General features: G+C 33.2%; 1 protein-coding gene across 2 annotated transcripts in view; it reads right to left on the bottom strand.

The window, feature by feature from the left end:
• LOC145283786 (signal recognition particle subunit SRP72-like) overlaps nucleotides 1–13,096 on the bottom strand; it is a 208,321-nt gene that overhangs the window by 70,613 nt on the left and 124,612 nt on the right. For both annotated transcript variants that reach the window (XM_080132853.1, XM_080132852.1), the window contains exon 12: nucleotides 1,349–1,477. In XM_080132853.1, coding sequence (XP_079988979.1) covers nucleotides 1,349–1,477 — 129 coding nt within the window. The remainder of the gene's footprint in view (nucleotides 1–1,348; nucleotides 1,478–13,096) is intronic.

Below are 13,096 nucleotides of genomic sequence, written 5' to 3'. Positions count from 1 at the left end.
CCCATGCGGAAATTTTATAGCAAGCCCCACTCTTCCCAATGGTTTACTTCGACTTGCGCAACTGCCATTGCTTAAAGGCAACATGCATACCGCAGATTTAACCGACATAAGTTCAGTTCAAACAAACAGAAGTATATAGAAGCTAGAAGTAACGTTAAGAAAGAAATAGCGACAGCTAAGAGAGAATTTACTGAAACCACTAAAAAACACATCGAAGCACAAATCCCAACATAATGCCCCAGTAGTTGCTGCCCCTGATATTAGCCCCCTACACCAAAGTGGCAATGCGCCTTGTTTGGGGTGAAAATGTAATAAAAAAAAAATTAAAAAAAAGATGTACCTCTCCATTGTACTGTATATCGATACTCTATGGCTGACTGGGATAGCTTCCGTACATTTATATCAGATCTAACTCTGCGTTCCAGGTTTAAAAAAGATGTGTCCTCTATAGTATCAGACCTGACGGAATGGTTAATTGTAGGCATAGACCATTTCATACCCTCAAAAAAAATTCCAGCAAAAACCTAACAGCCAGCCATGGTTCTCTCCAGAATGAGCTGCTGCCATTGCACACAGAAATCACCTTTTCCATTGCTTCCAACGTAATAGATATACTGAGACTAAAGCACTTTCAGAACTGCCAGCAACCATTGTAAAAAAGTAATAAAGAACGCAAGAGAGTTGTAGGCTCAGTCTGTCAAGTCCAAAGTAGCTGAGCAGCAGCTTGATTCCCACCAGTTTTGGCAAATAGCAAACAGAATCCTGAACAAAAGCGTGTGCTCTATCCCAACTATCATCAATGAACCTGAGGTAATCTCGTCAGCATCAGACATCATGATGCTATACTTGCCAAATTCACATGTTCTAATGCTATCAATGCATTTGGGATGTCCCGTATGTTTTGATAATTGGCGATACCTTTCCATCTAAAGCAAACTCTGTAAACAAACTTCAAGTGACTTTTAAAAATGGTTCTATCTCTAAATTGCTATGTTCAATATAGTCATAACTGCACACCTCTTCATTTCTTGTGTAACTAGAACTGATAATTCTGGAATATTCCTAAAAATACTGTATGCACCATGTGTGGTATACAAAATAATTGGGGAAATAAAAAATTATAATTTAAATATAAATTATATTTTACACATTTTAAAAGTCAAATTTTCTTAATTTTATATTTCTTTTTAAATAATTTTATATATAAAATTATTTAAGTTTTTAATTCATTATTATGCAAAAATGTGCTGCATTTGGTAAAATGAAAATATAAGTTTAATAAATTACTTTATAGTAAATAATTAAATAGAAAAACAATTATACAATAACAAAAAAAGAAAAAACATGCTTGAAGTATATCAATGGCTTTGGAAGTTTGTTTCTCTCGTATACTTTGTGCAGCTCCAATCAATACAGCAGATTCCTTGTCGTCATATTTATCCTTCAGTTCTTTAGTAATATTGTGAACTTGATCTCCCTGTAAAGACATATCAAATGACAATTAAGTAAAAAAAGTAAAATAAAAGAGTTGCAGATATAAGAATTTTAAAGAAACCTTGATTTTCATCCAAAGAGGAATTAAATGTTACTGTTTAATTCCTCCAAAATTGGCAATATCATGAAGGATTTTCACAGCCTCAAGATTCAATATTTTCTGTTGCCTGTAGAGACTGGCTACACTGAAAATAGTAGTCTAGTGAAAATGTTCAATACTTGTATTGAAGTAGAAACAATAAAAGGTATCGGGTACATATGCCCCTCACCCCAAAATGTTTTAGTCTGTACCCATGCCAGCAATAGAGAAGTACATGCTATTTCAAGAATAAAAGACTTGCTCTGTCTCTGATTCAACATGTTTGTCCAACTTAATTGGGCAAACATGTTTACAGATGTATTCAGTATTTGCATGATAATTACTTACACAAGTAAATTGAATTTTAACTACCCTTTGCCTAACAACACGAGATTTAATAGAACTATTTTGCATTTCATATAACCTATTTGCAATGATTCTAGGCAGTTTTCGATTTCATGACAATGATTCTAGGCAGTTTTCGATTTCATGACATTTATCATCTCAATAGCAATTGAAATAGTGGTTTATACAATGGCAGCCAAAGCCGACTGATCTCTATTGGAATTTTTTTAGAGAGTATAAAACTCAATATCAGTGATTAATCAGACATATTGGAGGTGACAGCAAAGATTCTTTTTGAAAATAGAATGCAGAAAAATTTCAACACTTGAGTAAATAAACTCTGTGATGGAAAGGTCTCTCCAAAGTAAATTTGATCTTAATGGAGACAACCGAGTTATTAAAAGATTCCATAGGAGATAGAACAGAAAATGTGCACTGTAATGTGCTTGGGGTGGAAAAAATAACTTTTGAAAGTCAGCAAATAGATTTCAAGTTATTATTTTTCCAAAATAGAGACTAAGTGAATCAGCAAAAAAGTTTAAAATTTATTTTGTTTGTTTGGCCAATCAGTTTTTTTTTTTTGTTTTGTTTTTTTAAACAGCATATATGAAATACAGTTTAGTTTTATGCCAGAGTGAAGAATCGTATATTTATTCTGAGATAAATACAAGATTAGAAGATTGTAGATGCGTTTCTGGTTTGTGAAACCTTTTTGTTTTGTAGAATAGGAGTGGTTATTATTCTATTTTGTAGAATAGGGGTGGTTATCATTCTATTTTCCAGTACAGTTTTTTGTAAATTTAATATATCTTATTTGTACAATTCTGAAAAGTTTTTCTAAGTTGTTTACTTGGAAGAACTGGCATCTTATTATTGCAAAGTAACCATTTCTGATAAAGGGGCATCATCTTTTAGGAGGTGATAATATATAATGAAGGTATGACCTATACATAGTTTGACTAGAATTAATTCTTCCTTTTTCTGCTTCTTATATCCCAGTAGCCATTCTTTGATGGTAGGGGATATGTGGTGTAATTTGGTAGGGAAGTGGGAAGTTGTTTCATGCTTCCTGCTATTTAGTGAAAACGTATTTGTTAATGGTTAGTTGGAAATCTGTGTATGGAATTTTCATATCGGATTGCTTCATTTTAATGGATTCTTTGTTGCTGAGTCAACTTTTACATTTCCCCTTGTGCCAGTATGGCTAGGTATCCAGCAAAAAATAAGGTATATACTCCTTGATAATATGGTTATTTTATTTAGTAGTCTGTTTATAAGTAGATTGCTTATATCTAGATTTTTTTTAATGATCAAAATGTGATTTTGGAATCTGAAAAAAAATTATACGTTTTTGAATTTGTTTTTTTAGCTTACATCTAGGACTAAATTGATTGCACTGTAAATGGGTGCTTTGTTAGGTAAGCATTTTTGGGATTTGGTTTTGTTCTGGATGGCAGCACATCCTATACTGTCAACTATTTTGGACTTATCCATATAAATGTGTAAATGTTCTGAATAATTTTGTTGAATAAAGAGAATTTCTATCTGGAAGGTGATATGGTTTGTTTTTATCTTGGGATGGTTTGCTAGTTCAAGTAATACAGTTAGCTGTGTTAGAAGCGAAGGGGTGGATTTCCAATGTTGTATTAGAGAAGAGTTTATTTGGGCTTTAGTGATAAGTTTTTCAATATATGAACTAAAAGTCAATTTTTTTTTTTTTTCCAAAAGATCTTGGTATTGTGAAAACATGACATGATTGAAAGAGTTTTTGGTGTAATATTGTAATGCAAGTTTTTGGCATCTCAATGCCAAAGGATTTTCGTGAGTCTACGTATAGGCTTTCAACTGGTGAGGTAGTGAAGGCCCCTATCTCTATTCTCAAGGCATGGTAATATATAAGTTCCAGTTTTACAAAGGTAGGATTTGCATGCTGCACCATAAATGAAGGATCCGTAGTCAAGTTTGAGTAGTGTTTTTGTCTGCACCTCAATTTGTAGGAGCTAGTACTCTTAGTAACAAGATTCTTTGGTTATATTTGATTTTTTATATAGGGAATGATTGTTAGTTTATTATCAAAAAGTATACCTAACAATTTATGTTGGTTGACTGGTAATTTCAGAGTTATCTAATTTCAAAATAGGGTGGTGGTGTAAATGGTTTCAGAATCTCTAAAGAGATTCTGAAACCATTTCCAGTAGACCATTTATTTTTTTTTTTGTTGATGCAAAGTTGCAGATAGCTTTCTATTGTGTTTATATATTTGGAACTGTAACAAATCAGAAAGTCATCTACATATAATGAGCAGATGATTCCTGTTGGGATATTTTTAACAATATTGTGGATCTTTATGTTGAAAAGAGTCACCAAAAGGCTGTTTCTTTGTGGAACTCCTATTTCTTGAGCTTTGATTAGGGTGTGCCTTACTCATACATGGAAATTCCTATTATTTAAGAAGTATAAATAGCTTGCCTCCTAGTGATAGTTCTTTCAAGTCCTTTATGTAGCAATAAACATGAAAAAATTTAAATGGCTTAAAATATTTCAATATTGGTATCTATAGAAAGAGCTTGATAAGCTAAGAAAGAATCTTTTTAAATTTTTTAAATCCAATAAAAATTCAGGAAGTTATGACTATTTTTATGCCTTGCATATTTTTCCCTCTTTAAGACCATGTGCGTTTTGTCACATTTTTTTGCACTACTTTTTCAGTAAAACACAAGACTAAGCAATGAAATTTGCCATATAAGTGTATTTTTAATCAAAGGAATCTGAATATGCTACTGAAAATCTCCAGAAATGAATGGTTTCCAAATAATCTGCAGTAAATGCACATAAATATGCTGTGATTGCTTAAAAATGCCATGTATTCATTAAAAGAAAAGAAGTTAGAGAACTCAAAGTTTAGTTGTAATGCATTTTATGTGCCAAAAACTGAAATCGAAATCTAGGATTGGTTAAAAATGAATATATTGCAATATTTCTTTGGTATTATTGTAGATTAATTCCTTCTGTTACCCCTCCCCATCTGACCACCTCTCCAAAATATGTGATTCTTTCTACCTTTATAGACAATTGCATGTGAACAACTTGAAAAGAAGATAAACAAAAATTATTTTAGAATTTAATGTAAAATGATTTCCTATTTTGAATCATTCGAGCATTTTAGGGCAGTTACCCTCCCCTTTTTTTTTCCTATGATAGATAAATCCTGGGCGTTTTTTTTTTTTTTCCTAAAAGGCAATTATGTGTGGTTTTAAGAGGGTCTTTGTGCAATTATGAGAAGGTGGGGAGGTTACCACTCTGACTTTGGATTAATGATAGGGCTAAGGAAAATTAGGTGTGAACATCCTGAAGACTTGATAGAAACAAAACAAAAACAATTTTAGAATTTAGAGTGGGGGTTGATTTCACATAAATGTAAAATAATTCATCATTTCAAGACTGTTCTAACGTTTTAGAACAGTTGACCAAGTTATTTTTTATGGGAGATTAATCATGTGCACTTTTCTTTAAACGTTTTTTACGCTTTTTTTATTTTTACGCTTATATGAGCTCACAGAGGAAGTTTGTTTAGTGGGGAGCTCTGCCACTTCTACTTAGCATTATTGTTAAGGCTAAAGGTTTTAGGAGGAGGCTTGCCACTCATACCTAGGGTTAGACATAGGATTAAGTGAGTTTTTTTAAGAGGGTGTTTGATAACCATTGTGAAACTTTACAAGAATTATGACAAACAGACAAAAATAAATGCTATTTAAAAAAAATGACGTCACTAACAGAAAACATGACGCTTAGAAAAATATCAAGTATTTTTGTTCCACCTATTTAAATATAAAATAAGAAACAAGCTTTTGGTAAAGCTGACAAATTGTTTAAATATTTTGAATTAATTTTATTTTTAATTACATTTCATGTCTTTTTCTATAGTTTTTATTTTTTAACTAAGCACCTCCTACAAATATTTAAATATTGACTTTTTTATTTTAATAATCGGGTAGATTAGTTTTCATTCGATAATAATTCACTGAAAACATTTTTTAAAAGATGAAAATTAGAAGTGTGTACCATTCATACACGTGAACCAAAACAACCATATTTCACATTTTCAGTTATTCAAATATTTCAAAATTTTGACTACTACCCAATTTTTATTTATATGGTTGATAACAAAAAGCTCTAACTAAACATGTAAGAAATTTTTTTATATCCAGATTTCCAATTAAAAAAAAAAAAAAAAAAATCGATCTGGAATAAAAATGAACAAAAACAAAACGTCTGTTTACGCCATGCTATCGCTGCTATTACTAATACTACATCAGTCCAAGATTCAAATTCATAACAATTTTTTTTTTTTCGGATATCATGTTTTTAAATTGCCACTGTCCAATTATCTTTTTAACAAATAAACATAGTAAAAATATTGTTTCATTTAATAGTGAGTGTCCGAAAAAAATTAAAAAATGAATTTCGGACAATCAAAACTATTAAAAATTACATCCAAATTTCATAAAAAAAATTCTTAACAGAAACACGGTAGGAGCGTTTACAAATCGGGGGGGGGGGGGGTTACAAAATCTTACTGAAAACGTTGTTTTATGATGTTCACATTTTTATCATTTTATTTACTTAAAACTTTAAAAATATATAATCTAAATTATTATTTACCGATTCATTTGAAAGTATATTCATTTCTGAACAAAACAGTGGTATTTTGAAGACTTAAAGTGCTTTAGTTTTTAAAATATGACTATTTTAGCAGAAACCCTTTAAATCCGATTATCCAAAGCATTTTATCAGCCATGTGTATTGCTACTTTATGAGTCTCTATCTCCAGATTGTGCCACGCCTTCTCTAAGTCAAAAAAGACTGCACATGTTCCTTTCGGATAAAGGCCACTTGTACAGATGTTTCCAGTCACACTAAGTGGTCTAGGGTGCTTCTTTTGTTTCTAAAGCCTGATTGAAATTCGATGATGGGGTTGTTAGTTTCCAGGTACCAAGTCTTCTTGATTGTTCTTTTAAATGTCTTGCACATGCAGCTTGTTGTTATAAAGTTGGTTGGTTCTTGGTGAATGTTATCGTAGTTTATAGGTGTTTTTGGTATGGGGACAATGGTATCTGTTTTCCATGATATTGGGATTTTTCAACTGATCCAGATATTGTTGTAAATAACTTAAGGAAGGTTTGAGGAGTTGGTTTAAGAATTTATAATGTATATCATTTGGTCTGTCAGTTATGTGATGAGATCTTTCTTAGGTTTTGGAATGTAAGAGATTGTTTCTGGTAGGAAGAAATATTTGCAAAGTTTTCTTCAAAGAGATTCGCAATTTCTTCTTTAATGGTTGCCATTGAGTTATTTTGCACAAAATATTTTAATGAGTAATAGTTATTTTGTGAATCATCTTCCATACAGTTTTGGTTTAAGTATTAGTACTTCAATTAGAAACGAAATTATTCTAAGTTGTTCTTTTTGCCTCTTTTATAGTTGTTGTTACTTCCGCACATGTCATTGTAGACTTGATATTTATATCAATGGTGGAGAAAGTGCTAGAATCTTGGTGTAAATAAGTGTGTGATTGATGATGAAAAAGATACAAGCTTTCTTGATTAATGAGATTTTCGATGATTGAACTTTTGGTTATTCCATAACTTGTAACTGTTAAGATATCCAATAAGAGATCGTTTCTAACCTGTTTCCCTGACCAGGAAGAACAACACGCATCACTTCTAGATCTGTTTTAGACCACAGTTCCCTATGACTGCATAATGAAGGCCCACAGCCCACTCGGAAACGCTGATATAGCAGTGATAATGGTTGAAATTGCCCTAAACTCTAGATCTGTTTTTGACCACAGTTCCCGATGATTGTATAACGAATGCCGACAGCCCGCTTGGGAACGCTGATCATGCAGTGATAATGGTTGAAATTGCCCTAAACTCGAGAGCCAATGCTCAAAACAATGAGATATTATAAAAAGGCTGACTGGAAAGCCATCAGGGAACTAATCAGAGATGCCCCATGGAGAAATATTTTTTCTCTTCATGCTGAACAGTGTGCAAACAAGACCACTGACTGGTTCAAAACTGCAATCGAAGCGCATGTTCCTATGCGGAAATTTTATAGTAAACCCCACTCTTCCCAATGGTTTACGTCGACTTGCGCAACTGCCATTGCTCAAAAGCAGCATTCATAACGTAGATTTAACCGGCATAAGTCCAGTTCAATAAGACTGAAGTATATAGAAGCTAGAAATAACGTTAAGAAAGAAATAGCGACAGCTAAGAGAGAATTTACGGAAACCACTAAAAAGCGCATCGTAGCACAAAAATTAGGAAATCATGACTTCTGGAAAATCTACAACAGTGTAGTAAATAATGGGCAATCAACAATTCTCCCACTAACCAACAATCACGAGGTTGTTTGCTCAGCAACAGACAAGGCTAACATGCTTGTCAGTCGGTTTGCCTCAAACTCCACACTGGACCTGACTTTTCTATGCGGACAGACGCCACGCTAGACGATCTGAAAATCACCCCTGCTCAGGTGCATGCCATCATAAAAAACCTTGACACTTCAAAAGCATGTGGACCTGATCTCATCCCAGCTGTGCTATTAAAAAAGTGCTCAGCCGAAGTAGCTCCAGTTCTCTCCCAGCTCTTCAATAAATGCCTTAGGGAATCATGCTTTCCGGGCTGTTGGAAAACCGCTTCTGTGGTACCAATATTCAAGAATTCTGGCGAAAGAACTGACCCATCAAATTATCGCCCCATTAGCCTCCTCCCACTTTTCGCCAAAATATTTGAGACCTTAATTAACCATGCTCTAGTCCGGCACCTTACAGATGCTAAACTTCTGACTGACAAACAATATGGATTTAGACATGCCCGTTCCACAGCTGACATCCTCACTGTAATCTCTGAACGTATATACCATTCACTGGACAAAGCGGGGAAGGGCAGAGCGGTAGCTCTAGATATATCTAAGACTTTTGACAGGGTATGGCACAAGGGTCTCCTCAGGAAAATTAAATCATACGGTATCACTGGTAGTATACTTAACATAATTAAATCCTTCTTAGATAAAAGAAAAATCCAGGTTGTCCTCGACGGTCGTACATCTAAACAGTGTTATATAAATGCGGGAGTGCCCCAGGGGGTCTATCCTTGGACCTCTATTGTTCCTAATATTTATTAATGACCTCCCCGACAAAACTGCCTCTGAGATGGGTATATATGCTGATGACACTACACTCTATAACAGGCATGACAGGAAAACAAATGAACACATATCTAAACTAGACGAAGACCTCCAATCTGTAGTGGAATGGGGACAAAAATGGTTGGTCACGTTCAATGCCACCAAGACTAAACTAGTTTCATTCAATAATTACAAGAAACCTTCTCTACCACCTATAGCAATGGCCAACGACTGAGAGTACATCTTTTAAACTGCTTGGCCTAACGTTCACAGGAAACATGAGTTGGAACAATTACATTGAAGGCATTGCCAGGGCCGCTGCAAGAAAGGTGGGCTCTCTCTACCGTGCTAGACAACTACTAACACCCGAAAGTATCCTGTACCTCTATAAGGCCACCATTCGCCCATGTATGGAGTATTGCTGTCACATTTGGGCTGGTGCATCTGCTACTAGTCTCTCGCTCCTTGACAAGGTTCAAAAGAGAGTCGCAAACCTGATAGGCCCTGAACTGGCATCTAAGCTTCAGCCTCTGTCCCATCGACGAAATGTTGCATCCCTCTGCCTTTTCTACAAGTATTTTAGTGGTGAATGCTCTGACGAACTGCAATCACTTGTGCCCCCATGACGTGAGCACCCTCGACAAACCCGACAGGCTGCTAAATCCCACCTCCACACTGTAGAGGTCCCTAGATGTAAAAGATCATTTTACTCCAATAGTTTCTTCCCCAGAACCGCTAGACTCTGGAATTCCATTCCAGGTCCCTGCTTCCCCAACAGTACTGACGTGCAGAAGTTCAAGTGCAACGTGAACCGACATCTTACTGCCCAAATCCCTACATAGTACGCCAGTAGTTGTTGCCCCTGATAGTAGTCCCCTACACCAAAGTGGCAATGTGCCTTATTTGGGGTAAAAAAAAAAAAAAAAAAAAAAAAAAAAAGAGAATGAACGATTTTGTAAGTTGGTTTATGAGGCATTCAGTTCTGTTTCTGAGATTGGATCACCTAGGAGAATATAGACAGAGTTGAGCTTGATTGTCTGATAAAAGTTTGTTTTAACCGCTTGTGCTTGTAATTTAATTTGTAGTTGAATTGATCTTAGTGGCATGTCATTCCTGGTTAGGATTGATATATCCCTGGAAGCTCTGCTTATCGATTTATGTATCTAGTTATACTGAGTGTAGTTAGTTATTTTTATTTGATCTTGTTTCAAGAAGGTTTCTTGAGGACAAACGGTAGCTAGATGTAGATTTGTTAGTAGTATGAAAAGTTCATTCATGTTTGCTTTTAAACCTCGGTAATTGATTTGTATTATTTAATGCAATTTTATATTATTGTTTGTTTGTTTGTTTTTCCTTTCAGCTTGTTATTTTTTCTTAATCGTTAGCATCTGATCTTTGTTCTGTATCTATTTCCTCAAATCTGTTTTGAAGTTGGTTGCATGTTTTGGCTTTTCCATTTCTTCTGCTTTTAGCTTGTCTTCTGTTTGAGATTCTGGAGTTAGATTGAGATATGTTTTTTTTTTGTTGCTTTGACAATGATTAATCAGTGTTTTCTGGATTTGATGCATCTATTTGTTGATTTGGACTTTCTATCTCCATTTCATTGGCTAGTTCAATTTGTTCATTATTGGGTATTTCTCATTTTGTTTAGGTTTTTTTTTTTTTTTTTTTTTTTGCTTTTGAGAAAGTGTTGAGGATTTTGCTAATTTGTTTAGTTTTGGTAAGATTTGATCTTCAGCAGGTTTTATTTTTCGGGGAGGGGGAGGGTATAGAAATTAATATATTCTAGGGGTATCTTTTTCGTTTTTTCTAATTTTTGGAGGTATAGTATCAAAAAATGTTTTTGAACTTGTGTATAAGTTTTTCTATAAGTTCATTGTACTTCATCTGTCTGGTTGGAGGGAGTTGGTTTTTGCTATATTTTTGCATAGGTATTATTTTTTATGTATCCTTTAACTATTGTTTTGGTCTCTGGGTGGAGTATATTTCTTTTGTACTTTACTTCTAAGACTTTTTTTTTCTATTTTCCAACATTTGACTATTTTAGAGTAGGAAAGATGATCCCTTGACAATTTGCGCAATTGATATCATGGCATTCTTATTCATTGTGGTTTGCTTATTATGCCAAGTGTGAAGAAAAAGAACCAAACCACAATGAACAAGAATGCCATGACATCAATTGCACATGTTTATTTAGAAAAATATATTCAACCAAAGTAAGAGGATTTATTAATTTACTCGTAAGGCTATCCAACATTGCCTGGGGTCATGTAAAACAAATAGAAGAAATTTAAGTTGCGTTTTAAAAACATCTATTATGCTTAGGATACTAAGCATGTTTTGATGACTATACATCACTTCCTATCGCGAGTTATTTTTTTCTTGTTCTTGCATAACGATTAACACTGTTTTTCAAACTCATTAAAATAAGATAAAACAGAAATATTACTTCATTTCAGTTCCATGCATTTCATAAGTTCGCATTCACCATGATCGAGTCACATGACATCCATTTTTGTATAGGACATATGTCAACATAGCCCCAAAAGGTTAAGACGCCTTAAAAACATTACGTAATGTGCATAATTATGTACATTACGTAATGTTTTTAAAGTTCCTTAAAATTTAGTTCCCGTTGATTTTAAATCAGCATAAATTTGAAATTTTCTGACGGTTTATGATATTTTTTTTGTGTAAATAAAAAAAAAAAAAATGAAGACAGCATTGATATCAATATTTAACGTTCATTAAATGCTGCCTCAGTCTAGAAAAATTTCTCATACTGACCTGGCAAATTAAAAATTGATGAAATATTGTCTTCAGCAGAAAAAATATATTAGCACAGAAGGAATTTAACTTCGATTAAAAGTTGCCTTAATTTAGAAAGATTTATCCTATTGTTTTTTGCATAAATTATATTTCTGCATTTACATTGTATTGATTGGATCTTTAAATAAACGATTCCCTGAGATAATTCAGACAGCCTAAATAATATCTACGGACTTAGAGTAAGTAAGAAAAAGAATGGCATGGAATCAAAGCTGCAACCATTCCTACATAGCTAAAGAAACAGCTAGAAAATGTAAAATAACTCATAATTTTAGCGTAATAATTAAATTAATGAAAATCATAACTAAAATTGTCTGTAAATTGTAGAAGAGTCAAACAAAAAGAAATAAGTAAACCTATTCCCAAATTTTAAAAGATAATCCAAACATTCACTCATCAAGGAACAAATTTATTTGTTCATACAAAAATTGAAAAATAAATTTTATGGTAACTTTTGAAAATAAAATACTAAGAAATAGAAAATAAAATATCTAACATAAATATATATATATATCAAGTTTTCATGAAAATATAGCCAGGTTTTTGTTATACAAAGTATATCTATGAAAAGCTTTGCTTAAGTTTGAATATATTTTACGAAAGTTTGTTAATTTACTAATGTTAAATGGGGATAAAAATTTTAAACACCTAATCAGGTCGGTTTATAGTGTACCACAAACCAATTTAACCCTTCCTATTTTGATTTTCTTAAAATGAAGTACGTTTCATCACTTGGAAACATTTAAACTATCAAAATAAACTTCAGTTGAGATTCTGTAGAAGTATGCTGTATTTGTTTTGTATCTGCTTTCTTAACTATTCTGTACTTTAATGGAACAATTTAATAAAAAAGCTATGGTAAAAATTAAAAATTGAATATCTATACTCGTAGCTAAATTGAATACTGAAATGCTCATATCTTTGGTTCTACAAGACGAAACTACATGAAAATTTGCAGGTTTTTTGAAAATTATATTATTCTATGGTTAAAATTTTATGACAGCTTTGGGATGAATGCTTAGTTGTCCCCCCACCCCCTACCTGTGGCTTTGCCAGGCCACTAATATATATATTAGTTTGGGATGATTAATCAGAATCGTGAAAATGGAGTTTTTTTTTATCAGAAAAATTTGAGTCTATTTTCCGATGCCAAAA

The sequence above is a fragment of the Euprymna scolopes genome, chromosome 8 (genome assembly GCF_053919585.1).
Source record: "Euprymna scolopes isolate OS-2025 chromosome 8, ASM5391958v1, whole genome shotgun sequence".
NCBI classification, from domain to species: domain Eukaryota; kingdom Metazoa; phylum Mollusca; class Cephalopoda; order Sepiida; family Sepiolidae; genus Euprymna; species Euprymna scolopes.
Note: the sequence above shows the minus strand (reverse complement) of the source record. Positions and strands in the feature narration are given on the sequence as shown.